Source organism: Dermacentor andersoni, chromosome 5 (assembly GCF_023375885.2).
Source record: "Dermacentor andersoni chromosome 5, qqDerAnde1_hic_scaffold, whole genome shotgun sequence".
Lineage (NCBI taxonomy): Eukaryota > Metazoa > Arthropoda > Arachnida > Ixodida > Ixodidae > Dermacentor > Dermacentor andersoni.
In genome coordinates, this window is record NC_092818.1 from 124,930,646 (window position 1) to 124,954,444 (window position 23,799).

Here is a 23,799-nt window from a genome sequence, read left to right on the forward strand (position 1 = left end):
CCAATAAATACATGCTTCTACAAACATTTCTAGGAGTCACACACACACACACACACACACACACACACACACACACACACACACACACACACACGCACGCACGCACACACACACACACACACACGCACACACACACACACACACACACACACACACACACACACACACACACACACACACACACACACACACACACACATATATATATATATATATATATATATATATATATATATATATATATATATAAATAACAACAACCAACTAGCCCCGTGGTATGCACCTTGTTGTGATTTTACTCTGTCTTAACAAAATAGAAAGGAGACAACGCCACAGCCCATGTTACAATATTTCTTAGAAATACTGGAAAAGTGCGGAAACTACACCGAGTTTTATACCGACGGTACGAAGTCAGACAAAGCATGTCGAAAGTGCAATTGTGTTTGAACAATTGAAAAACTCTTAAGTTTCCACAGTTTGTCTCTGTCTTCACAGCTGAGGTGTACCCTCTATATACAGCTTTAGAAAAAAACAGTTACGAATAACTATAAAAAAGCTGTCGTGTACACCGAACACACACCTTACTCACAACTATTTATTGAGAAATGCTATGCTTGCCAGCAACCCCTTACCGTGAATCACATTCTAATAGCACGCACTGCTCTGAAGAAAAAAAAAAGAAGACAGGTACTTCCACGAATTTCAGCAAGCAGACCCCTGCATGCTAATCTGATCCGCTGAAAGAACACTTGGATATACTCTGACGATGTTTTTTTTTTTTTTAATTTTCAGAAGCAACTGGTTTCTTGAAAGAACTATGATATGCAGCTGACTACAACATATCACCCTGTGATTGGCGCATCATGGCCTCACTTGCTTTTGAGCCATAAAACATTACAGAACACACACACACACACACACACACACACATATATATATATATATATATATATATATATATATATATATATATATATATATATATATATATAACAAAGCGATGGTACATGAACCGTTGTCGAAGGGTTACATCGTTCCACACCTGTGGCAATTTGTTTTTTCGTCCATCTTCATTGTCATTAATTAATCTTTTCTGTAATTCAATTAGTAAGTACAAGTAATCTCCCCTATGTTGTCCTTGGTGTCTTTGTTTGCTGGCTTCTTAAGATATGATTCATAAAATTCGAGCCCCTCGTTTTATCCCCGTTGTACATACATACATACATATATATATATATATATATATATATATATATATATATATATGTGTGTGTGTGTGTGTGTGTGTGTGTGTGTGTGTGTGTGTGTGTGTGTGTGTGTGTGTGTGTGTGTGTGTGTGTGTGTGTGTGAGCGCGCGCGCTCGCGGGCGGGCGGGCGTTGGCTGCCTTTGCATGCTTGCACACGTACGCGTGGCATGCGAGAGTAGGACCGTATACGAGCCTTGATGGTGCTCTCGGGCAAGTTGAGCGTGGCGGCCAGCTCGCACCTCCGGGGCCTGGATACGTAGTTCTCGCGGCAGAATTCCTTCTCGAGCCGCGCCAGCTGCTCGCGCGTGAAGGCCGTCCGGTAGCGACGGATCCCGCTGGCGTCCTGCGCCGCGGCGGCTGCCGCAGCCGCTGCCAGAGAGGGCTCCGGACCTCCGCCGCCTCCTCCTCCGCCTGGATGAGGGGGTTCGTGGGGGGGGAAGTATCGCCATGGACCGGGCACCGAAAGGAGAAGAAGAAGACGCCGAGAGCGGCTCCGTCGATTACGAGGATCCACAAGACTAAATACGTATCACTCACACTTTTACACAAGGAAAACCTGGCATCCTGCGATTGACTCTCTTAACTCAATTACTAGCGAACACAATTCCCTTACAAAATGCATTATAGAAAACTTACACCTTTCCGCTGACATTTTGTGGCATATATTTGGAACTCTGTCGAGATGCAACGTAATATCATGCGGCAGTGTTGCGAAGGTTTAGAAACTCGCAGTGAGTATTCTGACTATACGAGCAAAGTCACCAGCTTGTGTACTTGAAAACGCTTATGTTCACCAGGCCGCGACAAACTAGTAAAATTTCAAACAATTACTTTCCTCGGGACAGACAAGTGCACCTAATTTCCTATCTCATAACGGTCGCTTCATTTGAACCCTCTGTAAACGCGCCAACTTCAGCCAGGCGTTTTCAAAGGGCAATCATCAGCTAACGGGTGCGCCTTCTTTGCAGGAGTCATTTCGCTGGTTCGATTAGTGCGCGGCTAAGCGCTTCCGAATTCACTAAGCTCGGTGAAGCGGTACGCCTGAAGATCTAGATGAAAACGCACGAACGAAGGAGTCACGTTCAGCCATTCATCTACCTCGTAACTGCTCTTTGAAGTTAAATTGCGTATATGACAAGTTGCCTTGTTGCCATTAGATGTTCCACAAGTATGCACTGTAGCATACTCATCGTAACTGCTTGAATTATGACGTGTTATGCGTTACTCGCGGTCTCTCTTCCTGTCGCAGCTTCGCTAGGACATGTGCCGCAGAAAAACGACTCTGGTTGTAATCGACGTTTTCGGACAATTCACAGTGCAGTAGTTTTTCGGCTGTATTAGGAATGTTATTTAACGTTTCCCTTTCGTCGTCCACGGCAGCGAAGTAATTAACCGGCGCAATCAAGGAGCAGGAGGAGGGAAAACAAGATATGAAAGACAGAAAAGATAACCAGATTAAGTGTGCGGTTGGCTACTCTGCGCAGGGGAATAGGGCAAGGGCAGAAAAGACGAGAAAACAAAAGAACAGTAAAAAAAAAGAAATAAATAACACCATCAGAAATCAAAATGAGACGTCTTGGTTAGTGCAAGACATGTCTCCCCGTCGAACGACAACGACAAGCTCAAGACGGTGTAGTTGGTTAGTGCAAGGCATGTCTCCCCGTCGAACGACAACGACAAGCTCAAGACGGTGTAGAAGGATGCCGCGAGCACTTTGAGGCTATGGCTCGCATGTGCGCTGTGTTTTAACAATGTGCGAGAAGGTATATGCCAATTCGTGATGGTGTATAAAAATTCTAGGCATTAAAGAAGGAAACAAACTAGAAACCATTACGTCAGCTTTACGTCAGCATTACGACAGCATCACGTCAAGCAGCCAGCCTCCGTAAGCCAATTTTCGGTGAAGCCACCCCTTCGCTTTGTATTTCTCAAAAAGTCGGCCCAGCACGTGACCTTGCGCTCGGCGAACGCGCTCCGGTGTGTTTCGTTCCCGGCAGGTGCTAATCGATACGCCCTTACTCGGGTGCTTTGCCAACCGCTCTGTGCACATGCTTCTCCCGATGTGCTTGTGCAACTTTGGTCGCTTAATTGTTGCAGCGTGAAAATCAATCTTCTTCGTTGCGGTCGCAGCTGTTGTTTTTTCGGAAGAGCGTGCGCTGAGCTCAGGTACCACGGCGGTGGAAAAAATTAAAGATCTAGCGCCATGTGATCACGTGTTGGGCCTTCTCATGGCTTCAATTTTGTTACGGAACGTTTTCTCTATGCTCTCCTTGCTGCAAGATTCCAAATCAACGAACATCACAAAGACTTGGAGCGATCGACCGATTAAGCAATCAATCGAACAGCCAATCTATGCATTGATTAATTAACTAAAGCTTTGTCGGTGCTCCAATCGGCAGTGCGAGAGTCGCGCAGAGAAAAGCGATATTCGCCATATACACGGTCACCACGACGCAGAACCCTGAGCTCGGAGCCTAAGTGCCCCGAATGAAACGATCGTGATATACGCGGCACTATACGATGCAAAAACACCGAGATAAACTCTCTCGCTCCGAACCGCCGGCAAGCTTTCTTTTACTCGTGACAGTCGCCACCGCGCAGCAGCAACCCTCCGCGCGACGACGCTCCATGCATCAAACCTCCAAATCGACGCCCCTGGCATAGCCAAACAAACACGCCACCGAGACTCCAGTTCAGTGCACGCCTTGAACTCCGCGTCGTATGCCAGGACCGAGAGGTCGGCGGAAAGTGCGCTTAATTGCTGCCGAGACAGGCGCCGCGTCACTGGGGCACGACGGAACGGCGCGGCTTTATTTAGACACCGGAGCTGCACACTGAAAGGACCGAGAAACCATGCCGCGTGGTCCTCAGCGAAAGATTTATCAGGCTTTGACACCCGGGACTTGCTTGCCCTCCCCCCCCCCTCCCCCCCCCCATAACCTTCTAGTTCTGGCGGCGACGCGCACTTATACGCGTGTGCCATTACATAGACGCCACGCATACATAAACGCACCCTCGAGAGCCCCCCACTCCCCCTCCATCCCCGTCAGCTCGGAGCGGGAGCGGTAGCCTCACTGCGCTTGTCGTCGTGCGACTCGAAATGGCTGTTGTCGCGTCGAGGCTGACAGTGTCCAGGCGCGAGTTTGCTGCGGACAGAAGAGAGTCGAAAGCCTTTCCTATGCAGCGAGACATTTTGTGATCGGTATACATGCAGATGTCTCTTAAAACGCGGCAGCTGCGTTCGTGGAGAACCGCGCCGCTGTATTGTTAGCGCCTTGATTTTGTGATCCAGTGAAGTTTCGCGACTTAAATCCCTGCTCTTTTTTTTCCTGCTTTCTCTTCTCGGCGAAATTACTTTATCGTAGTTCATTGCACTGCCTAAGCTACCACGATTATGTTGGCACCGCGGAATGACAGGGGCAACGAAAATATTTCTCGTCGTAAAGCTGTCCTTCCCGCAAGGCGGTTGCCGGGCTAATTGAGATGGGGTCATTTTTGCGATCAGCACGTACGTGCACAGCTTCCCCGTGATCAAACAACGTGCGGTCAGACAAATGCGCAACGTGAACAGTTTGCGCGTGGTCTTCATTTGAACGAGGACTGACGCCGTCATTATTTGTGCTTTTGTGCAGTGCAGAGGCGCGCCACCTGTGGATCGGGAGAACAGTCTACGGGAAGCAATGATTAAGGAATAAGAATATCAGGCATTATTATAACGCCACAGCAGTTCCGAGTACCGTACCATGCACCAATATCAACATCAAACGTTATGCTATATCTCTGTCCATATTACGGAAAGCGTCGCGTGAAACTTCATATGAAGCCAGTGATCTCCTCTCGTGCCTCATGAAAGCTATACTGCCCGAGACTATTCTTTTAGTACTTGATGTATTTTTTCTTTTCGTGTTGTTTCCTAAGTAAATAAATTGCGCATCTGCTACGACCTCGACATCGGGTGTGTAACTTCCTCTTTCTAAAATTTAACATATATATTTTCACTGTTTACCTTCTGGAGTCAAAATACATTCTCTATATGTACTGCTGCAAGAAGGTGCTGTTGTCTTGATAGCGCTTTAGAGCAAGTGCTCCGGCGCGCTTGCAACAGTCCAGTGCGGAATGCCGCGGCGGCAACGGAACTTTTGTTTTAGAGGTCGACAGTGCGTGCCGCACAGTGTACCAGAGAAATGCGTCTTTTTTAACGTGACACATCGACGTCCTGCACCCCTGTGCATTCTGCAAAATCGCTTGCGTACAACAAGGAGTAAATAACCGGCACAAAAGCTACTAGTCGCCAACATGTTTCCAATGTTCACGAAACAAAGAATACCCTCAGTTGCGGGCATCTCTCTTCATACTGTGTGAATCACAGGGTGAAGTTAAAAAATAATAATAAAAATAAAATAAACGAATTTTAACTTCCCGTGCACCTCATAAAAATTCTGTTGTCCACGGTTATTTCTTCATTTTCTACCACGTTGCCCTCCTGCGTGTGTACGTCGACCTCACGTTTCTGTAGAGCTCGGCCGACGAGCGTCGGTGTAGAGTGTGCGGCGCCATCGAAGAAAGGCATTGTGCGAGTCTCAAGAATGGGAGCGCACACTACACGTATACACACACACCGCAGCGGGATGCCGAAGTATACACGGCCAGCTGCTTGACTACACCGAAAGGGTTGGCCTCACTGGCCGTGGAAGATGAATGACGCCCTCCACGCGTGCGCCGATCCCGAGAGAGATGTGCCCTCACGCGTCCAACGTACACACGGAACTCTCACCTGCCCTCCCACGTGACTGATTCCGCTCATGTAGTACGACACGCGCATACTTTGCATGTTGGCATGGATGTCATACACCGTGTTTGAGAAAAGACGCAATCTCAACTTTCATCATCTGCTCGGACGAACACGTCTTCTTCAGGGTCGAGAGAGTGACCTCGGAAATGCCTACCAATACGAGATTTGCGCAGTCTCCCCACTTGCTCTTCCAGGGACGATAAACAACGGCGGAAAGCGAACTTGTTGTAGAGTGGTTCAGATGAACACAATTAAAAGGGGCTATATACCTATACTATAAGGCAGCAGCGCAGGGAAGGATAAAGGGCACAACAAGATAAAACTGACGCCGCGACCTATCAGTATACTTTGTCTTTTCTGTGCTGCATGCTGCCTTAACATGTTGAACCACTAGCCAGTCAACTCGTGCTTATACATATAATCCTCCTGCATATACAAGGCGATTTCACGAACGTGGTATATGTATACTTCCGCGCGCAAGAGAGAGAAAAAGATCGAGATACATACATTTTAATGCAAACGGAAGAAAACGAGCCTGTTACTTGCAGTTATCTTTTGCAGATGCGTATAATCAGGTTGATATGAAACTGGAAACGACTTAAATTATACAAGAGAAAAAAGGACGAACAAAGCACGTAAAAGGAGGTGAAAATGTGTTCGTGAGTCAGCATAGCGGCGAAGAAAGCAGTCCTATATATCACCTGTGCGTGATACGCACAGGCTATATCTCTTTGGATGTCGCCGCTTATAGTCCACTTTCATATCACCGCGATGCGGGTCTAGCGATTCTTTAGCGTGCTCAAAAGAGGGACAGCGTGATCCTACAAAAGCGTTTAGAGCACATCCGGTAGCTACCATTTACGCGAAGAAGCACAAAAGGAAGTATGCGCTCTTTATGCGCTAAACACGGACTCATTCAAACACACTTCGCACTCCAAGGGAGAGAAAGCAGGACCTATCCAGTGACAGTTCACAACGCGGTCATGTCGCACGTGTGAAACGTGAGGGAGGGCCGCCCCTCTTCTCAGATTCTCTTCACTATCTCAGCTGGCTCCCGCGCCGCGGTCAGCGCTTCGCAGCGCGTGCAACGCGTGTTTCGCGTCCGCCACACAGAGCGCCGGTCGTGAGCGTCCTACACCAGGGTCCCTCATAAAGGACTCGGCAGGTCATACCGAGAAGCGAAGCAGCGCTCCCTCGGTAGCATCTTGGGAAACCGCCTGGCACGCGGGGTGGCGCATGCGACGTCACCGCACTCATATATAGACGCACACCCACAGACACACGAGCGCACGCCGAGACGCGCTCTGCGCGAGAGAGATGCGCGCCCGATTGAAATGCGTGCGTCAGTCAGTCAATGGAGGCTCCTGCTCGTCTCGGGCGGCGCCTTGTTCCCCAATGGTGATGGATGAGCATCCCGCCCACCCACGCGCACGAGGCTTCCGCGCGGTGCGCTTCCCCAACAACCGCGAGGAGGCATCGAGGCAGAGGCGCCTGCGGGAAAGCGCGGGGGATCCGAGGATCTTTCTTCCGAGAAACCGAGACGCCGGCATGCTCCGAGAGCTGGCGCTTCAGTCACAGCGTAGACAGGGTGCGCCTGTTCCGCGCACCGTGTACGGCGTATTTGTTTCGCGTTGCTTCCGGCACTCTGTGTCGGAGGTTGGATTTCATAAAAATTTGCGTGTCGAAACGCTCCCCGCTCACCTATTGCCCGAGCTTCAGCTCTTCGCAATCTTTCGTAACTGCATTGGCCGGTGCCTTATCATTTCAAAGGCATTTCAGAGGTTCGACAGAAAGGATCGTGTCTGTGCTAATCAACCTGTGCTGGATTTGCGGCGTAATACTTTGCATCCGCGTTTCTTAAGAAAGGCCTTGTAACGCAACTGTGTGCACTTTCCCGCGCCTTGGTGCTTCGCAGTCTTTCGTCGGTTCTGTTACGTCACGATTCCTTCTTTTCGCATCGGGGAACAGCGAAGCGACCGTTGGCTGGGTTCCTTGAGCAGTTATAAGAGCGCGTCCACAGGTGAATAAGCCAATAAAGGTAAATAATATGCGCGGCACAATTATTCTCATGACTCGTCGAACATCGAGGACGGTGCACCTGCTGCTCCGGCACCTTTCCTATGTCACAATGTTCGTTCACAGGAGAGAAAAGGGCTCACAGACAGTGTGCCACTCGTATGCTGCTCGCGAGGATTGACCTGCATAATTTGTACTCGCAGGTGCTTCATAATTTTAGGAAATGATTTACTTACTTAAGCCTTCGCTGCGATGCACGCCTTAAAGAGCAAACAGCTGGAAGAGTGCTGTTTCTGCTTTGCGCGATGCAAAGGTGTTTCTTTGTTTTGTTTTTCTATCTTCTTTAACTTTTCGCGTGAAGCAAGGGGCCGAATTCTAATAACCTTTGCGTTTATCCACTGTGAAAGAGTCACTTTCGTTTATTCTTTTAAAACCAACGTATCTTTCTAGTGCATTGTTTGTTTTTTCTTGTCTTTCTTTAGTATTCTTGGTTTTCATTAAGACCTCCTATAATATCGCATTTCACTCTAATCAAGCACGCAATGCGAACAGGTCAGCTAACCTCTTCAGCTCTCCTAAAAGTTTACCTATCTCGCAGACGAAATCGCTTCGATGGATAAGGAGCCATTTCAACGAGAGGTGCTTAACGAAAGAGAAGCCTTGCGCTGCTGTTTTCATACAGCTGCGATAAAGCCGAGCATTATGCTAGTTCGAGTTGAAAGATATTCAAGAGGTAACAGAAACTTGAATTGTGATGCGAAGATCGTCGTAATAAGAGCCGAAGCGCAACTGCTTTCTGTCCTGATGCAGGCTGCGCCACTCGAGGGGCAATGCATGGCTCCTGAAAAACGAGCTCCTCCTTGACATAAGTAAGATGAGAAAGTAAGCAGGAGACGAGCACATCGTTCATTGAACAATATGAAAGACCCGCAAGTACCATTCTCGACACACCTAGTATGGCCTAAGCAATATGACGAGCCTCGGTCTAGAATTATAATTAAGGTTTCAACATGCGGACCAGTAGCATCGTTCCTGCTGCCCCCCCCTTGCCCCTCCCCTGTTCGTTGCACCATCCAATCTTTCAAAACGCGTGCCTCATGTTTAAACGTGCTACTAGCGGGAATGCAGTCGTCTCGGTTATGGGAAGTGCTTACGGGCTTACGGAATTTTGCATCTCAACCGCGCGATCTTCCTGGCGTAAGTGAGCTGTTCCAGCAGTATACGCAGTAACAGCCCAGTGCCCAGGGAAAATATGCATCCACGAAATAACGGCCGTACAGCAAATGCACCGACGCACTCTCAGCGATTAAAGGGGCCCTCTTCACGACGACCAGCCGTCTTGTGATCAAAGTGTGCGCGTGCGTTCGTGCGACGTCGCGTGTATAGCCACCTGGACAGCACGCCGCAGGCCGTCCTTTGCGAGCTGGGAGGCGCTCCAACATTGCCCGCTGCTTCGTCTCCCGCGCCATACCCGAAAGAAGGCAGCCCGCTGAGAACGTCGTCGTTCCCCCTGCGCTGCCTACCCGCTACTCTCCCATTCTTCCTACAGACACAAACCAACACCCCCTAGACTCACAAGCACACCATACGCCCACCGTGCAAAGGGCCGACAACTTTTCTTATCTCTCTTTCCATTCCGTATGGAGAAAGAAAAAGCGGGAAAAAAATGTAGTATTCTTTTCTTTACTTTTTTTTTTTCAACTTGAGGTATACAGTTGGTTTGCCTCCTAGGAAAGACGTTAGGCTCGTGATGAGGACATCACTGCGAAGACGCCCGCGGTGATGCAAACATGCCGTGGAAGCGTACCTTGTGCGGCTGGCTGCCTTTTGGCCAGGATTTTCTCGATCGCGTTTTACCTCCATTTTACCTTACCTAATTTTCTAGCTCGAATGGAAATCGTTCCATCTTGTATTTATGTTGTTTCGTTTTGCTTTGTTTCGTATTGATTTCTCCTTGTCGTTTACCTGCTGTGGTATTTGCGCGTGCTGTGAACGGCCTCGACTGTCTGTCCGTGACACAGTTCTCCAGTGCACGACGTTACATCTCTCTGTATCGCAGCGAACAGTCGCTCTCCCATTGCTATACGCTTATTTGTCTTGTCATTCTAGTCCATTCGCGGCTGCTTAACGGCGGTGCGCTTGAAGCGTCTCTATACAAACGGCGTTCCTGCAGTTAAATTAACGTTTAAAATGCAAACTACAGTCCAGGAGAGTGCAAGGTGTCGTGACAGACCATAAATGAAAGGAACAGTATGTGTGTAAGCGCGAGGCATACTGCATCACGTTCTTGAAAACGAGCGAAAACTATGCCTTGTATTACCTCGATTCGAATATTTTCTTTGTTTCTATATATATCCGCATGCTGGTCAAAACGGGAGGCGTGGTAGGAGGACTGAAGCAAGTGGCGTGCTGGAAATATTATCTTGCAAGCGCCCTGATTGGTCGCTATTCCGCATCGCAACTGACTGCAAGTACTTACACAGAATGAAAATTCTATAAAGCACTCATAATGCGTGACACAACAAGCAAATGAGAAAAAAAGTGAGAGAAATACTTTTATTGGGCTCTAAGGCCGAAGCAGTCCAAAGCGACTATAGCATGCGTTGTTGCGTTTCCATGCTTCCCGCTGGTCTTCGTAAGGTTAGCTTATTTGAGATGGAACTACATAATGCTTAGACACCTGCAGCAGAGCCTTTGCTATCGTACTTCCAACTGCGAGTGATACGTGTCCTGATTACTTTTTCATGTTCGTGTTTCAATTCATGCTGAAGTACCCTTTTAACTCTTTAATGGAAACAAGAGTGTAGAACGCATTGTGCCAAGAGCACTACGAGGGTATTCGTGATCAGCGATTGTTCACGAAAAACCAAATCTGAAAGGCGAAAAACATTTTGGAGAAATACATCTATAGGCCAATTTCATCAAGAAGGGCATGCGTGTCTTCGCTGCCCACTTCTACATCCTTGTAGATGCATATAAAATAAACAGAAACAATCTACGTGCACTATAGTGCACAAAACAAACAACGTTTAGATGCTCTAAATGTGAAGTTTCTTCTCCCCCTCCCTCGCTTCCCCTCCCTCCCTCCCTTCCTCCCCTCCTCTCTCTCTCTATCTCTTGTCGAGTTCATTAAGCACACTTTGTGCCAGCGCCATCTTTCATTGCTTCCCAGTATCACAAAAGTTATCGGAAAGCATATGTTATATACATACAGCCTCGGAGTATAAGTATTTATCATGTATATAGCATTATGCATAAACGGGCGCATGCACGTATGTATGCATACATGTTGTACATACATGTATGCACGGATAATTTGTTATTATTGGTAAGTGTTGGCAGGAAATACTCCTCGCGCCACCAAAACAACGAAAGGACGCAGCTGTCGCGAATACACGTCTTCAAGTATATTCAACGAACCTATATGGGGTCACGTACAGGCATCAAAGCCCTGAAGTATCAATGCATTAAAACGGGAGGCATTAAACGGAAGGCATTAAAGTTTATCGTTAAGCAAATGTCGCAGTTATTGAGACCAGACACAAAAAGAAAGAAAGAAAAAAAAAACCTGTCCTTCGTGCCTCATTCCAGCAGCCAGCACATATGCGCTTTCGATCATAAACAACTGCTTTCACATTCCCCCTCCCCCCTTTTTTTTCACGTTCAAGAGCGAGGAGAAAGAAAATGGAGATTATGACTTGCCTGCGCTTTTTAAGCTCCCAAACTGAAATGCAGAAGAAGAGCGAGGGAGCTCCAGTTGTTTTCGCGGCCGCAAATGCGCAGCGGTTTTGGGTCGACTTCGCTGTGCAGAACCCGCGCACTGGCTTTGTCAGGCACTGTGAGACAGCTGTGCCGCGTCCGTACATGGCGTGGGAGGCGGGGGGGGGGGGGGGGGGATAAACACACGCGATAAAAGAAAGAAGAAAGGTATATTATCCCGACATAAATGGGGGCGACGGAAAGCCGAAACAAATTATAATTAGCCTCTCTCCAATCTTTCAGCGTGCAGCCGAGAATCGGAGCATGCGTCTGCGCTACTGGGTCATGCGTTGAGCGATAATTACATATTGCCAAAGCGCGCTGAACGCGCATAAAGAGACCTTGTCTATATGCTTCGTATATGCGTGCACGACGGACAGTGCACGATGCGCATGATGTACTGGTAATTAGTGTGTTATGCTATCAATACGCTGAATCATTGAGCAACCCCTTGTATAATCAGCCGTAGCATGCTGAAAACGCTTCTGTCCTCGTGAAATCACCCAAGCTGTAAGCATCGTTCGCCTCGGTCATACCCTGCAGTAGAAGGATGAATTAGATTCTGGGGTTTTGTGTGCCAAAACCAAGATTTGATTATGAGGCACGCTGTAGGGGGGGGGGGGGGGGGGTCTCCGGATAACATTTGACCACCAGGGGATCTTTAAATCTTTAACGTGCCCCCAATGCACGCGACACGAGAGTCCTTGTGGAAGCGTCTTGTGTGGCCTGCAGGAACGCCGACCGCTTAGAGCTCCTTTCTTCCGACGAAATAATTCAGGGACACACCTTAAAGGGCCCCCCACCAGGTCTGGCTATATTGAGTTGACAAGCGCAGAACATACATTGCGCGATAACGGTCGTGTCTGCAAAGTATTACATCGCTACGCGCCGCGGAAAGACCTGAAATTTCACACCGAACGCTGTTTTCCCTTCTCCTCGCGGCCACCGCGCTCCAAGCCGGAGGATGACGTTGACGTGCTATTGCGCCTACGTACACATGTTTGCACTGTGACGTCGCTCGTGGTGACACGTGACTTCGAGAATTATTCAAGGCAACATCTGTTATTTGTGTAATATGCTGCTTGAATTGACGAATTGAAGCTTAGAGAAATAATAAAACACACAAACGGAATATCTGCGTGTGTTTTTGTTTTACTTTGCACCGAAGCAATAAAGATATACTTCCGCTTCGTCTGCTTGTTCGCACGGTCGTGCAGTCACGTGCGCAGGTACCGAAACTATGCCATTTTCTAGCGTGTTCCAGCACGTGATCATGCTCTGCGATCCGCTTGTTCTGCCTCAGTATTCGTGTAGCACTGAATTATACCGCTAGTGATGTGCCCTTGTGCACAGCGAGCAAAATCGTGGGCTGCGCGAACGAGACAACAGCTCGCGCGCGACGCTTTCAGCGGAAGTGCATAGCGCCGAAAACAAAAAGTGAGGAGAAAAAAATGAAGGCGAGGCCCATGACGAAGGCGGGACCCGTGACGTATGCGTCATGTGATCCTCGAGGTCCGGTATGGGGGAACGCAGGGAAGGAATTTCGCTTGCAGAGGTTAGGCGGGGCGAGTGGAGAGTGTCTCGATTGGCAGTGGAGCTTGCCTCCTAAAATCATGGGTTATCGGCACTGAAATATTTCTATCTCGGATATTAATGAGCCAAATTGAAAATTTTTAACGGCAGAGCGCTCTCTAGAGGACACGTAACAACTTCCAGTGTACAACCAAAATTTGCTATGGAGCCTGTTAAGGGGCCAATTAAGCGAGACAGTTACGGTAACTGCGTGAACGAGATTATACTCATTAACCTTTAACAGTTACTACTACTCTTTTCTTGCCAGATAGAGTAAATTTTATTGTCCAACGGATAAGGTGATCTACCCACACCCCGACACGCAAATCAGGGGGTGGGTGCCACCGCCTCAGATGCAGGCTGGAAGGTCCGAGCAGCCTCTTCAGCCAGTTGGACGAGCAGGAGCTGGAGCTCAAGAGTCCGAACTGCGAAGCAGGGTCTCCCAGGTGTCTCTACTACCTATATTGAGCGTCCCCTCGGGACAGTACGGGCATTCCCATATTATGTGGTCGAGGGTCCCTCTCGCCCCACACAGGTTACACCTATCGCTCCTTTCCTCGGGGAACATGTGGTTCGCCATAACCGGGTGCGAATACGTATAACTAAGTATACGTATAAGCTTCTTGCCAGAAACGATGAAGCAACGAATGTATTTTTAAGTGACCTACGTATGTACACTCGGCCACAAAAGTTTACGGACCACAGGATCAAAGAAAACGTTCAATTCCCGAGCAACCTGCAGCAGCTAGTAACCAGTAAAACTGTATACAACTATATTGTTAGCATATTCCAGTTGAGGCCCGAAATGCAAGTAGCAGGCTGCGTTGTGAAAATGCGGAGATATTCATCTTTTTTTTTAGATTTCATAGTCCGTAATATTTTGTGGCCGGGTATACATCATTGAGACTGCTGTCTCTGAGGGATGTTGAAAGCACCTTCGTTGCAGCGAGGTGGACAGGTGATGTTAGTCTATGGACCAAGTACGTATTGCAGTTCGAGGTACACTAGTATTTGGGGAATGTACAGTGCGGACATTAGAAACTTTCTTTCTGATGTAAATAGCCTGCAAATCCAGATTAGGTTGGCTATGTTGTCGCGTGCATTGAACGCAGCGCACAGCAACGATCTTATCAGTTTAATTTTACATACGAAGTATTTAGTAATTGCGAAATTAGCCGAGCGATAATTACATGTAGTAATTCAAGTAGTAGTGACGGTGAACACAAAAAAGAAAGGCTAGGGTAAAAGGACGAAATTGAAAATTACGAGCTTCTGAAATCTTGTCAATTACGTAGCGACAATCTTTTTTTTTTTTTTTCGAGCGTTTCCGACAATGTCATGTAGGCGCGACCAGCTGAAGATCGGCCCAAATGACAACGGTCTATTAAGGTTCATTTCTCCTCTTCAAACCGCCAAAACCACTCAAAAACTCGTGTATCGTTGAGTGCATCTTCCACAGTATTGCAGGCGTTTTGGTGGTCGTTTTTCTAAAGAGCAATCAGTCTCAAGGATATTCGCCGTCCGTTACGAAAGGACAACACATTATGAGTAGCGTGACCAACAGAAGAATAAGAATGGGCTAGGGTGCGTTTGGCAGGCATTCTCAGATCATGAACAGCAGCTTGTCATTATCCCTCAAGAGAAAAGTGTATAACAGCTGCGTCTTACCAGTACTCACGTATGGGGCAGAAACCTGGAGGCTTACTATGAGGGTTCTACTTAAATTGAGGACGACGCAACGAGCTATGGAAAGAAGAACGATAGGTCTAACGTTAAGGGATAAGAAAAGAGCAGATTGGGTGAGGGAACAAACGCGAGTTAATGACACCCTAGTTGAAATCAAGAAAAAGAAATGGGCATGGGCAGGACATGTAATGAGAAGGGAAGATAACCGATGGTCATTAAAGGTTACGAACTGGATTCCAAGGGAAGGGAAGCGTAGCAGGGGACGGCAGAAAGTGAGGTGGGCGGATGAGATTAAGAAGTTTGCAGGGATGGCCACAATTAGTACACGACCGGCGTAGTTGGAGAAGTACGGGAGAGGCCTCTGCCCTGCAGTGGGCATAACCAGGCTGATGATGATGATGACCAACAGTTGGCACAACTGCCGCCCTAAACTCGTAAGACATTCTTTACGGTGGCGTCGCTTTGGCTAGTGACTTGTGATTATTATTATTATTATTATTATTATTATTATTATTATTATTATTATTATTATTATTATTATTATTATTATTATTATTATTATTATTATTATTATTATCAGCATCATCCGCGGGTCAAGTACGTCGGGTTTTATGTATCAGTCGTAGAAAGTTCCAGCGTAATCGCATGGTGCCCGCATGCCTTCCAGAAACAACCGCACAATTCGTGTCGGGCATTCAATATGATTATACAAAGTTCGGCGGGAACATACACAACAGATAGAACGAACGATAACCTGCGCGTAAGTTCCAAATCATACAGGCGCGTCCAGCTGCGCTAAGCGATAACGTTTAACATTTGTTAGCCGGTGAGCAGCGGTCACCGGAGAAATATAAATAAGCACACATGTCATTATTATTATCATATATTGGAATCCTTTTTGAAACAGGGCGGTGACAAATAGTAACCTAGCCTGATTGAGCTAACCAAGTATGCTATGCATGCTTTTCAGTCCAGCACTATACCCGCCGTGGTAGCTTAGTGAATATCTATGGTGCTGGGCTGGCTGCTAAGCACGAAGTCGCAGGATCGAATCCCGGCCATGGCGGCCGCAACTCGATGGGGGCGAAAACACCCGTGTGCTTAGATTTAGGTGAACATTAAAGAACCTCAGGTGGCCCAAATTTTCGCATTCCCCCACTACACTGTAAAATTATTTACACACGAAAAAGGGTGTAGATTAAGGGGTTTTACGCAATAAAACCACTTTCTGATTAGAGGCACGCCGTATACACTGCGAAATAATTTACACCCTAAAAGGGTGTAAATGTGTCTATAACTCGCATCCTTAGGGAACACCCTAAGGATGCGAATTATATAACGTTATATCTATATAACGGACACCCTAAGGGTGTGAGTTATAGACACATTTACACCCTTTTTCACTTTTAGGGTGTAAATTATTTCACAGTGTATACGGCGTGCCTCTAATAAGAAAGTGGTTTTGTCACGTAAAAAACCTTAATTTCAGTCTAGCATTATGTCTACATCTCCTTAATCTTCTTCTCTCTTCCTTAAAGCTTCGATAAATATATATACCTTGTACCGTTAGATATGCCCTGAAACGTGTCAGGTACTATCAATCTCTTCCCTGCTATTTTCCGTCCCATACTCAAAATGTATCTTGCTTATATCGCGGCCGCTGACCGGTTAATGCTTCCATCAACTTTAAACCCCAGCGCTTCTGGAAGGTATACGTTATGTACAGGTCTCGTTGTGAGTATACCTTCGAATCCGTGCCCGCTCACAGCCACCTAGCGCGAAAACACAACAATATCGTTACGAAGAGCTCCATGAAGCCAGTTTGGGCTTTTGGGTCACCCCACGTAGAGCAGGTACAGAACAAACTTGTGCCTAGAAAGGAAAGCAACACTTAACGTCTACGGGGTGATCATTTTTAAGTTCCCCAGAATTTTTAAAGATCGCCTGTAGCAGATATCACAATTCCTGTCCTTGAGCTGGAATTTTCGAAGAGGCGGACATCACTATCATTGGAAATTGAAACAAATATTCCACTGATTAACATAAATACGCTAATCAACTTCTTCCTTAACTATCTTACGGCGCATATTGAAATTTACGAATTGTAGCCGGTGAGTATCCACTTGGAACGAATTTCCAGAATGATACCAATTTGGAGGTGTGCGCCATCAAACATCGCCATAAAAATGAACTGTTGCTCCGCTTGTTTTTTTAACGAAACGTTCTTTCGTACATTTTTCACAATTTTCTATGACGCAGAAGGCTGATAATGATAGCAAGTCCGACTGTACTGTGTAATTAGCAGCTCTTCGCGCCGCGGTAGGAAATCACATTTGGTCACGTGATTCTTAAAAGTAAAGAAGCGGCTGAATTTGCTTATCAACCTACCTAGAAACGAAGAACATAGAAATTAAGCGCGAGGAATCATCCTAATAATCCTCGTCATCATCAGCATCAGCATCAGCAGCGCTCATAGTCTATTTTATGCCTGCTGAGGACGATAATTTGTCCAAGTTATCTCCGGTTACTCCTATCGTGAGCCTGCTGACTCAACATATTATGCCTGCATGCAGTGCAAATTTCATATAGTTTCATCATGCCACCTTGTTCTCTGCCGTATACTGGACTGCCGCTTATCTTCCCTTGGTACCCATTCTCAAACTTTAACAGATAACCGGTTATCTGCGAGGAATACGAGCGTATACAAACATCTCGCAAATCAGGGCAACCAGAAGACGCGTACACAAATACCTACGAGAAGCGTATAATGTATACACACCATTGTTAGCGCACATCAGACGGAGCATGCAGGTCGCGAAGCACCGCTCGAACTGTTCCGCATGTCTCGACAAAGTGCAGCTTTCAACGTGCAGGCTACCGAGCTGTTTGCGGCAGTGCGCTTTGAAAAGGAATAAAGGAACGTACAAAAAGATAGCGCAAATGAGAGATAACGATCAGACCGCGCGCGGCCAGGCGTGCCGCGTGCTTTACAGAAACAAGCGCCGCGCACAGATCGGCTTAAAAACAAACGTAATACATTGGGCCGGGGTCGGAAAGGAGGTAAAATACCACAAGCGTCCTCATTGAAATATGTAGCACGGCCAAGTGTGCCGCGTATTCGACAACACGTATTTCGTTCTTTCTCTATTTGGTATTTTTTGTAGGTGCGTGCGTGCGTGCGTGTTCGCAACTAAGCGGTCTAAGCAGTCCTTCATTTATTCCGCTACGCTCCTGACGCGTTGCGCGGCGTGTTTTATTTGTGCTCCTCTGTTTCCCCACCACGTGGGCGTATAAAGATGATATCATTCGACGGCTGGAATTTACGGCGGCCGAACGCATGTGACAGGTGCTGACAGCGGATGTTCGGATCCGGGCCTTCGCGGAAAACCAGGTCGCGGTTGCGCTCGCTCCAGACGTGATCGAAGGGGACGAAAGGGGTATAAATTTAGTACCTTTCAGAAGTACAGGCGCGTGCATCTCTTCAGCGAGCGGAAAAGCGAACGCGAAGATGCGTATCGTACATGATTCGCCATCTCTTCGGGGCTATGTCACACGGATGCTATATACATTCATACAACGCGTTCCCTGCTTTTATCCCTTCCACATAATTTATTTATTCTTTACTCACACGTGATAAAAGAGAGCGAGAGAGAGATTGCGAGCACTAAGTAGCGAGCATCCACTAGTTGTAGGTGTGGACACTACTAAGTTCACTCAGCTCGGACATACACTTAAAGCTCAATAACGTCTATGTAGCTCATGTAATATTAGTGCCATTGCACGAGTGAAACAAAAGACAGGCACCGAATATATGAAGTAAGGCTGTCGTTTTTGCTGTTGTCGGTGCGTGGAGGGTTTTTTTCCCCCTATTTTTTTCCTTTTTCTCTTTTGACACGTTTTGCCATGATGACGTACATGGCGCCACTGCATTTATTTATTTATTTATTTATTTATTTATTTATTTATTTATTTATTTATTTATTTATTTATTTATTTTTCATTTCGGACAACTTGTGCTTCATCCCTCTCCATTTTTGCTGGTGGACACAAAGTCGTGCACACAAGTTGTGTACACAACGCTTATCTACACAAGGTGAACAAGTCTCCTATAGCCACATAGGATATTGGCGCGAAAAGTATAACACAAGCTCGGTGACGCTCGTGCGACTACTTGTGTGTATTGTCTTTTCCACGTGTTCAACAGCAAGCTTGCACGAGCACCCGCCGTGGTTGCTTAGTGGCTTTGGCGTTGCACTGCTGTAAGCTCGAAGTTACGCGATCAAATACATGCCGCGGCGGCCGCGTTTCAATGAGGTTAAAATGCAACAACGCCCGTGCACCGCGCATTGAGTGTTCGTTAAGGAACCCCACATGGTCAATATCAATCTGAAGTCCCCCACTACGGTGTACCTTACAATCATATCGTGGCTTTGGCACGTAAAGCCCTCCCCCCCTTCCAATAAAGAAATTAGTTCGCAGTTTAATCACAGAGTATATCAGTATTCTAATCAAACATTACCGAAAGTGTTAAAGACGGCAAAGAAAAGAGTCATAACGTTGTGTTTGCAAGAATGGCGTTATGGCATCTCTGCAGCGGTGGTAACGCTGCAGTGATGTCAAAAAAAAAAAAAAGCTCTTTAAGAAAGACGCTGCAAAATCCGACTTTAAGACCTACGTAAGTTATTCGGTAGTCACACCTCTGACGACCGAACACATCAGGTATTATAATTTTTTTTTTTTTTTATCGTTCAACAACTTTGGATAACGTTAGCTGGGACACAGGGTATAGTAGCAGACTGTATAGCAAGGACAGTGGAACACATCCGTAGGAGCCGCATAAGATAAACGACGAGATCATTGTAATTCGCGAATGCCTTCAGTGCGGTAAAGTTTATCGTAGAAAATGGTAATTTGTGCAGCTCTGTGGTATATGGGGCGCCTCTGCTCTGCACTGGTCTTCTCTAACCTGAGGATGATGGCCGTTGACTAATAGTGTTTAATGTAATGGTGTTTAATTTCGACCCCCCTGATATTCTCTAACGTGTACATTATATACCTAAGTATAGACAAGCGTTTGTCGCATGTGGTTTGATGCATGGTGATGATGATGATGATTTCGACGACGGCGAATCTTGGCGAATTTCTCATAGTGGGTATATACGAAACATAAGTGGTGGGCAAATAAACAAACAGTGATGGTGCTGCCTGTGCACATACTAATGGTCGGGCATGAAATAGATGGTAGCTGGCCCATGCCGTTGTCCAACTCATCCACGCTGATGACGTTGTTGAAGGGAGAGACTTGTTCTCATCGAGAACGAGGAATATGGGATTTATTTACAGGATCTACATGAGAACGTTACAGTTCATCAGTCTAGCATGACTGAAAGAGGAATGCACACTCAGCAGCCGCGCCACGGCTGCTTATAAACACTCTGTCCTCCCTAGATCCCTAGGTGAGGGAAAACGGCCGTTCAACCGTCTACCAATTCGGAGCGTCTAAAGTCATCGAAACCGACCCGTCTTTGAGGGGGAGGGTTTACACACTCTTTTTTTTTATTGCGATAAAGACTTTCAGCAATATGAGCATCAAGTTCGGACGCAGGTAAACGTTATTAGGATGTTCCATTGGCTCCTGCTAAAAGCACCGTTAGTGCATGCCGCAGGTTTACGCAAATGTCCAGCGAAAGTGGTTATACTGCATATGTGTATAACACGGCCATTCCACTCCCTTCCTGTTTGTTTCTGAGTGGTGATTAATTGTGATGCTGCGCAGTGACGGCGTTCTATATTAAGGTGTGCTGTGAGCGGCTGTGATCGTGTGTGTTTACTCAGTGCCCCTCTCCCTAATTCCTTCTTATATTTCTATATTTCCTTCGTCGACAACTGTGTGGGGCAGCAAACCGAATTTTCCAATGTGATTTACCTTTCTGTCTTTCTCCTTTATTTATTCTCTCTCCTACCTCTTTATAACAACGGTGTGCACATCGTTCAAGAATATATTACGCAGTCGTTCGTGTACTAAACACCGAGTTCAAGGACCGTCACCGCGGCCACGTCGGTGAACGTTCCGACACCTGGCCGCAGCTTAAAAGCACTTCGTGTAAATAAGGCCCCGTGCTTTATAGGCCTCGTGGCCAGTGACACCGCTGTATACGTGGAAATGCAAAGAATTTGCGTCCCGTATGTGACATTTCCTGCGCAGACATCATGCATTAATGTAAATTCATAAAGCCATACGCAAAGCGCTCTGCTCGACGCATATTTATGCGCTGATTTAAGTTCATTTACCACGCGTATATGGATGGAAATGATAAGCACTAAGATATGTGTCAAGTTGTTCTAAAATATATTTTTCACCCACCTTGTTTAGTGAATCCACGAGCATTGCGCAAAAGTCTGTAAAATGTCTGTACCTCTATGAGTATTTTCTGTTTTGTTGAAGCTATTACAATATTTTTCATCATGCTCTCATACACAAAAGTGTGTTATAGTGAAATGTACAATGCTATTTTATCTATCACTGAGTGTTTGCTTTTTGCATAAAGACTGCTTTAATGAGTCTCGGCTTAGGGTCTCTGTTGATTCGACCTCCCGCTTAATTCCACAGCTTCCAAAATTCAAAGCAGCCGCGCTTCCAATAATACGAAGTTGAACTTAAAATACCTCGAACTGTATTTAAAATGGATATAAACTACGGTATTCAAGTTTTTATCTGCGTTATTAATCACTGCTACCTTGATAAGTCTGTCATCTGCCTTCATCCTTCACACTCAAATGCTGAAACCAGCCAGTCAGGGACGCGATATTGATGAATGACAGGGAAGAGAAAATAATTTACGAATGCACTGCCATCAATTTGTGAAGCGATTTTAGCAGGTGTTGCGACATTGTGATCTGCATCGTCTCCTTATGTTAAGTTCTTGTCGTACGCATATTACAGGATTACGCGTTTTACTCTATATATGCTCATGACGTTCTCATGGCGTAGAACAGCCTCTTTCAGTTCTAGTCCTGCGCGCACAAATCGGCCAAGACCACCGAAGTGGTTCTGCATGCAGTGCCCAACCCGATGAACCAACATCATCTCCTCTATAAGACCTCTGGAGGATGTGCCAGAATTCTGGAAGAATGCAGCGTTATGCACTGAGCCCACATACGGCCCTTCAACGCCACATATGCAACAGGTACTGACCAATGCTGTCTTATACTAAATGGATCACCGCAGTCGATTATTTAGCTTTTTCTGTAGCAATAATTTTCCTTTCGCCTAACCTGCAGAAGCCTCAATTCTGTTCCATATATACATACTAACCACATTGCAAAAATGGGGCGAAAAAGTTAGCGTATACTGCGCCGCTGTATAGACTGAACAATAAAAATGACGGGGAAGAAATCGGTTAGGAGTTATTTATTAATCACAGAGTACATAGCTCCGTATTCTGTACAGCCAAACATTACCGAAAGTGTTAAAAGAAGTCGCAGAAAAACGTCATACTGTTGTGTTTGTAAGAAATGCGTCATTACACAGCACCGCGGCGGTCCAATTGCATCTCGGCATCAGTATACAGCCATCCACAGTGCTTACGTTCCAGCGATTCCAGCAGGATATTCAAGGCACGATTGAATGGCATGCCATATTGTAAAGCACACAGAGCGGCCTATTTTCGACTCAGTTCAAGCATGAACGAACGGACCGTCACCCACCTTTGCTGCAGCATTTTTTTCCGCGACCATTCCTCTGCAAACTAGCATTGTGAATTTCCTGTGGCGTAAGAAAGGCGTCCGTAGATTTCGACATAAAAATTCGTAGTGACTTTGGCTGCGTTTGTGACGTTTGTGCGCTATCATTTATTTTTTTGCTTTGGCTCGTACGCCACACTACAACCGTAAAGTCTGCACGGTACTGTTATTTCTTCTGCTCGAGCTTTTGAGACGCTCTGTTCTGATACCCCCCCCCCCCCCCTTCCTCTAATTTCCGCGTCAAGCAAGACCTTCAGTTGGTGACTCACCCTTTTTGGACTTCTCCTTTGGGTCCGTGTTGAGAAGGATGCACTTTTCAGTAGTCGTCTTGTAGGCGTTCGCCGTCGCATCCGTAGCGCTCCCACCGCTGCTCCTCAAGACGCCCGTCTTGCCTCCGTAGCCGGTGGCGTCACTCTTGGCGTAGCCATCGCTCTTGGTGTAACCGTCGCCGTAGCCTCCACCGTGCGGCGCCGAGCTGTGCAACAGCGCCTTAGCGTCGTAGCCCTTCATGGCCTCCTCGTGGTGATGCTCCAGCATGAACCTGTACGACTGCATGCCCGCAGCGTCCCTTCCACCAGCGCCGAGCAAGACCACAAGAACTCCGGTCCGGTCCGATGCGGAAACGGAAACCGCAGTCGGGTCAAGGCGCCGGTGATCCCTTCCGAAACGCACACGCCCACCCCTCGAAGAGCACTAACGGCACCGCGAGAGAGCAGTCAAGCGAGCCACGAAACCGCGCTGCTGCCCACTTGGCGGTGGTGGCGAGTGGCGAGACTGATCGCGGCCAGCGAGCCTGCTCGGCACCGGCTCACGCTTGCGAACAGGGAGTGGGGGGGGGGGGGGGGGCGAGGAAAAGAGCCTCATCAAAAAACATCAAAAGCCGCCAGGCCCTGCGCGTTCGCGGAGCCCATGAACGAAAAAAAGGCGGTTACGCCGCCCGACCGCCTCCATCGCGGGGTGCCTTGCGGGGAAGCCGAGAGGGAC

The 23,799-nt window shown here is 47.0% G+C and overlaps 1 protein-coding gene across 1 annotated transcript in view; it reads right to left on the reverse strand.

Moving 5' to 3' along the window:
• The window catches only part of LOC126531091 (uncharacterized), a 28,749-nt gene extending 5,199 nt beyond the window's left edge, over positions 1-23,550 (reverse strand). The window contains exons 1-2 of the mRNA XM_055070965.1: positions 23,085-23,550; positions 1,441-1,658 (exon numbers count right to left, since the gene is read on the reverse strand). Coding sequence (XP_054926940.1) covers positions 1,441-1,658; positions 23,085-23,370 — 504 coding nt within the window. The 5' untranslated portion in view covers positions 23,371-23,550. The remainder of the gene's footprint in view (positions 1-1,440; positions 1,659-23,084) is intronic.
• Between the last annotated feature and the right edge of the window lie 249 nt (positions 23,551-23,799).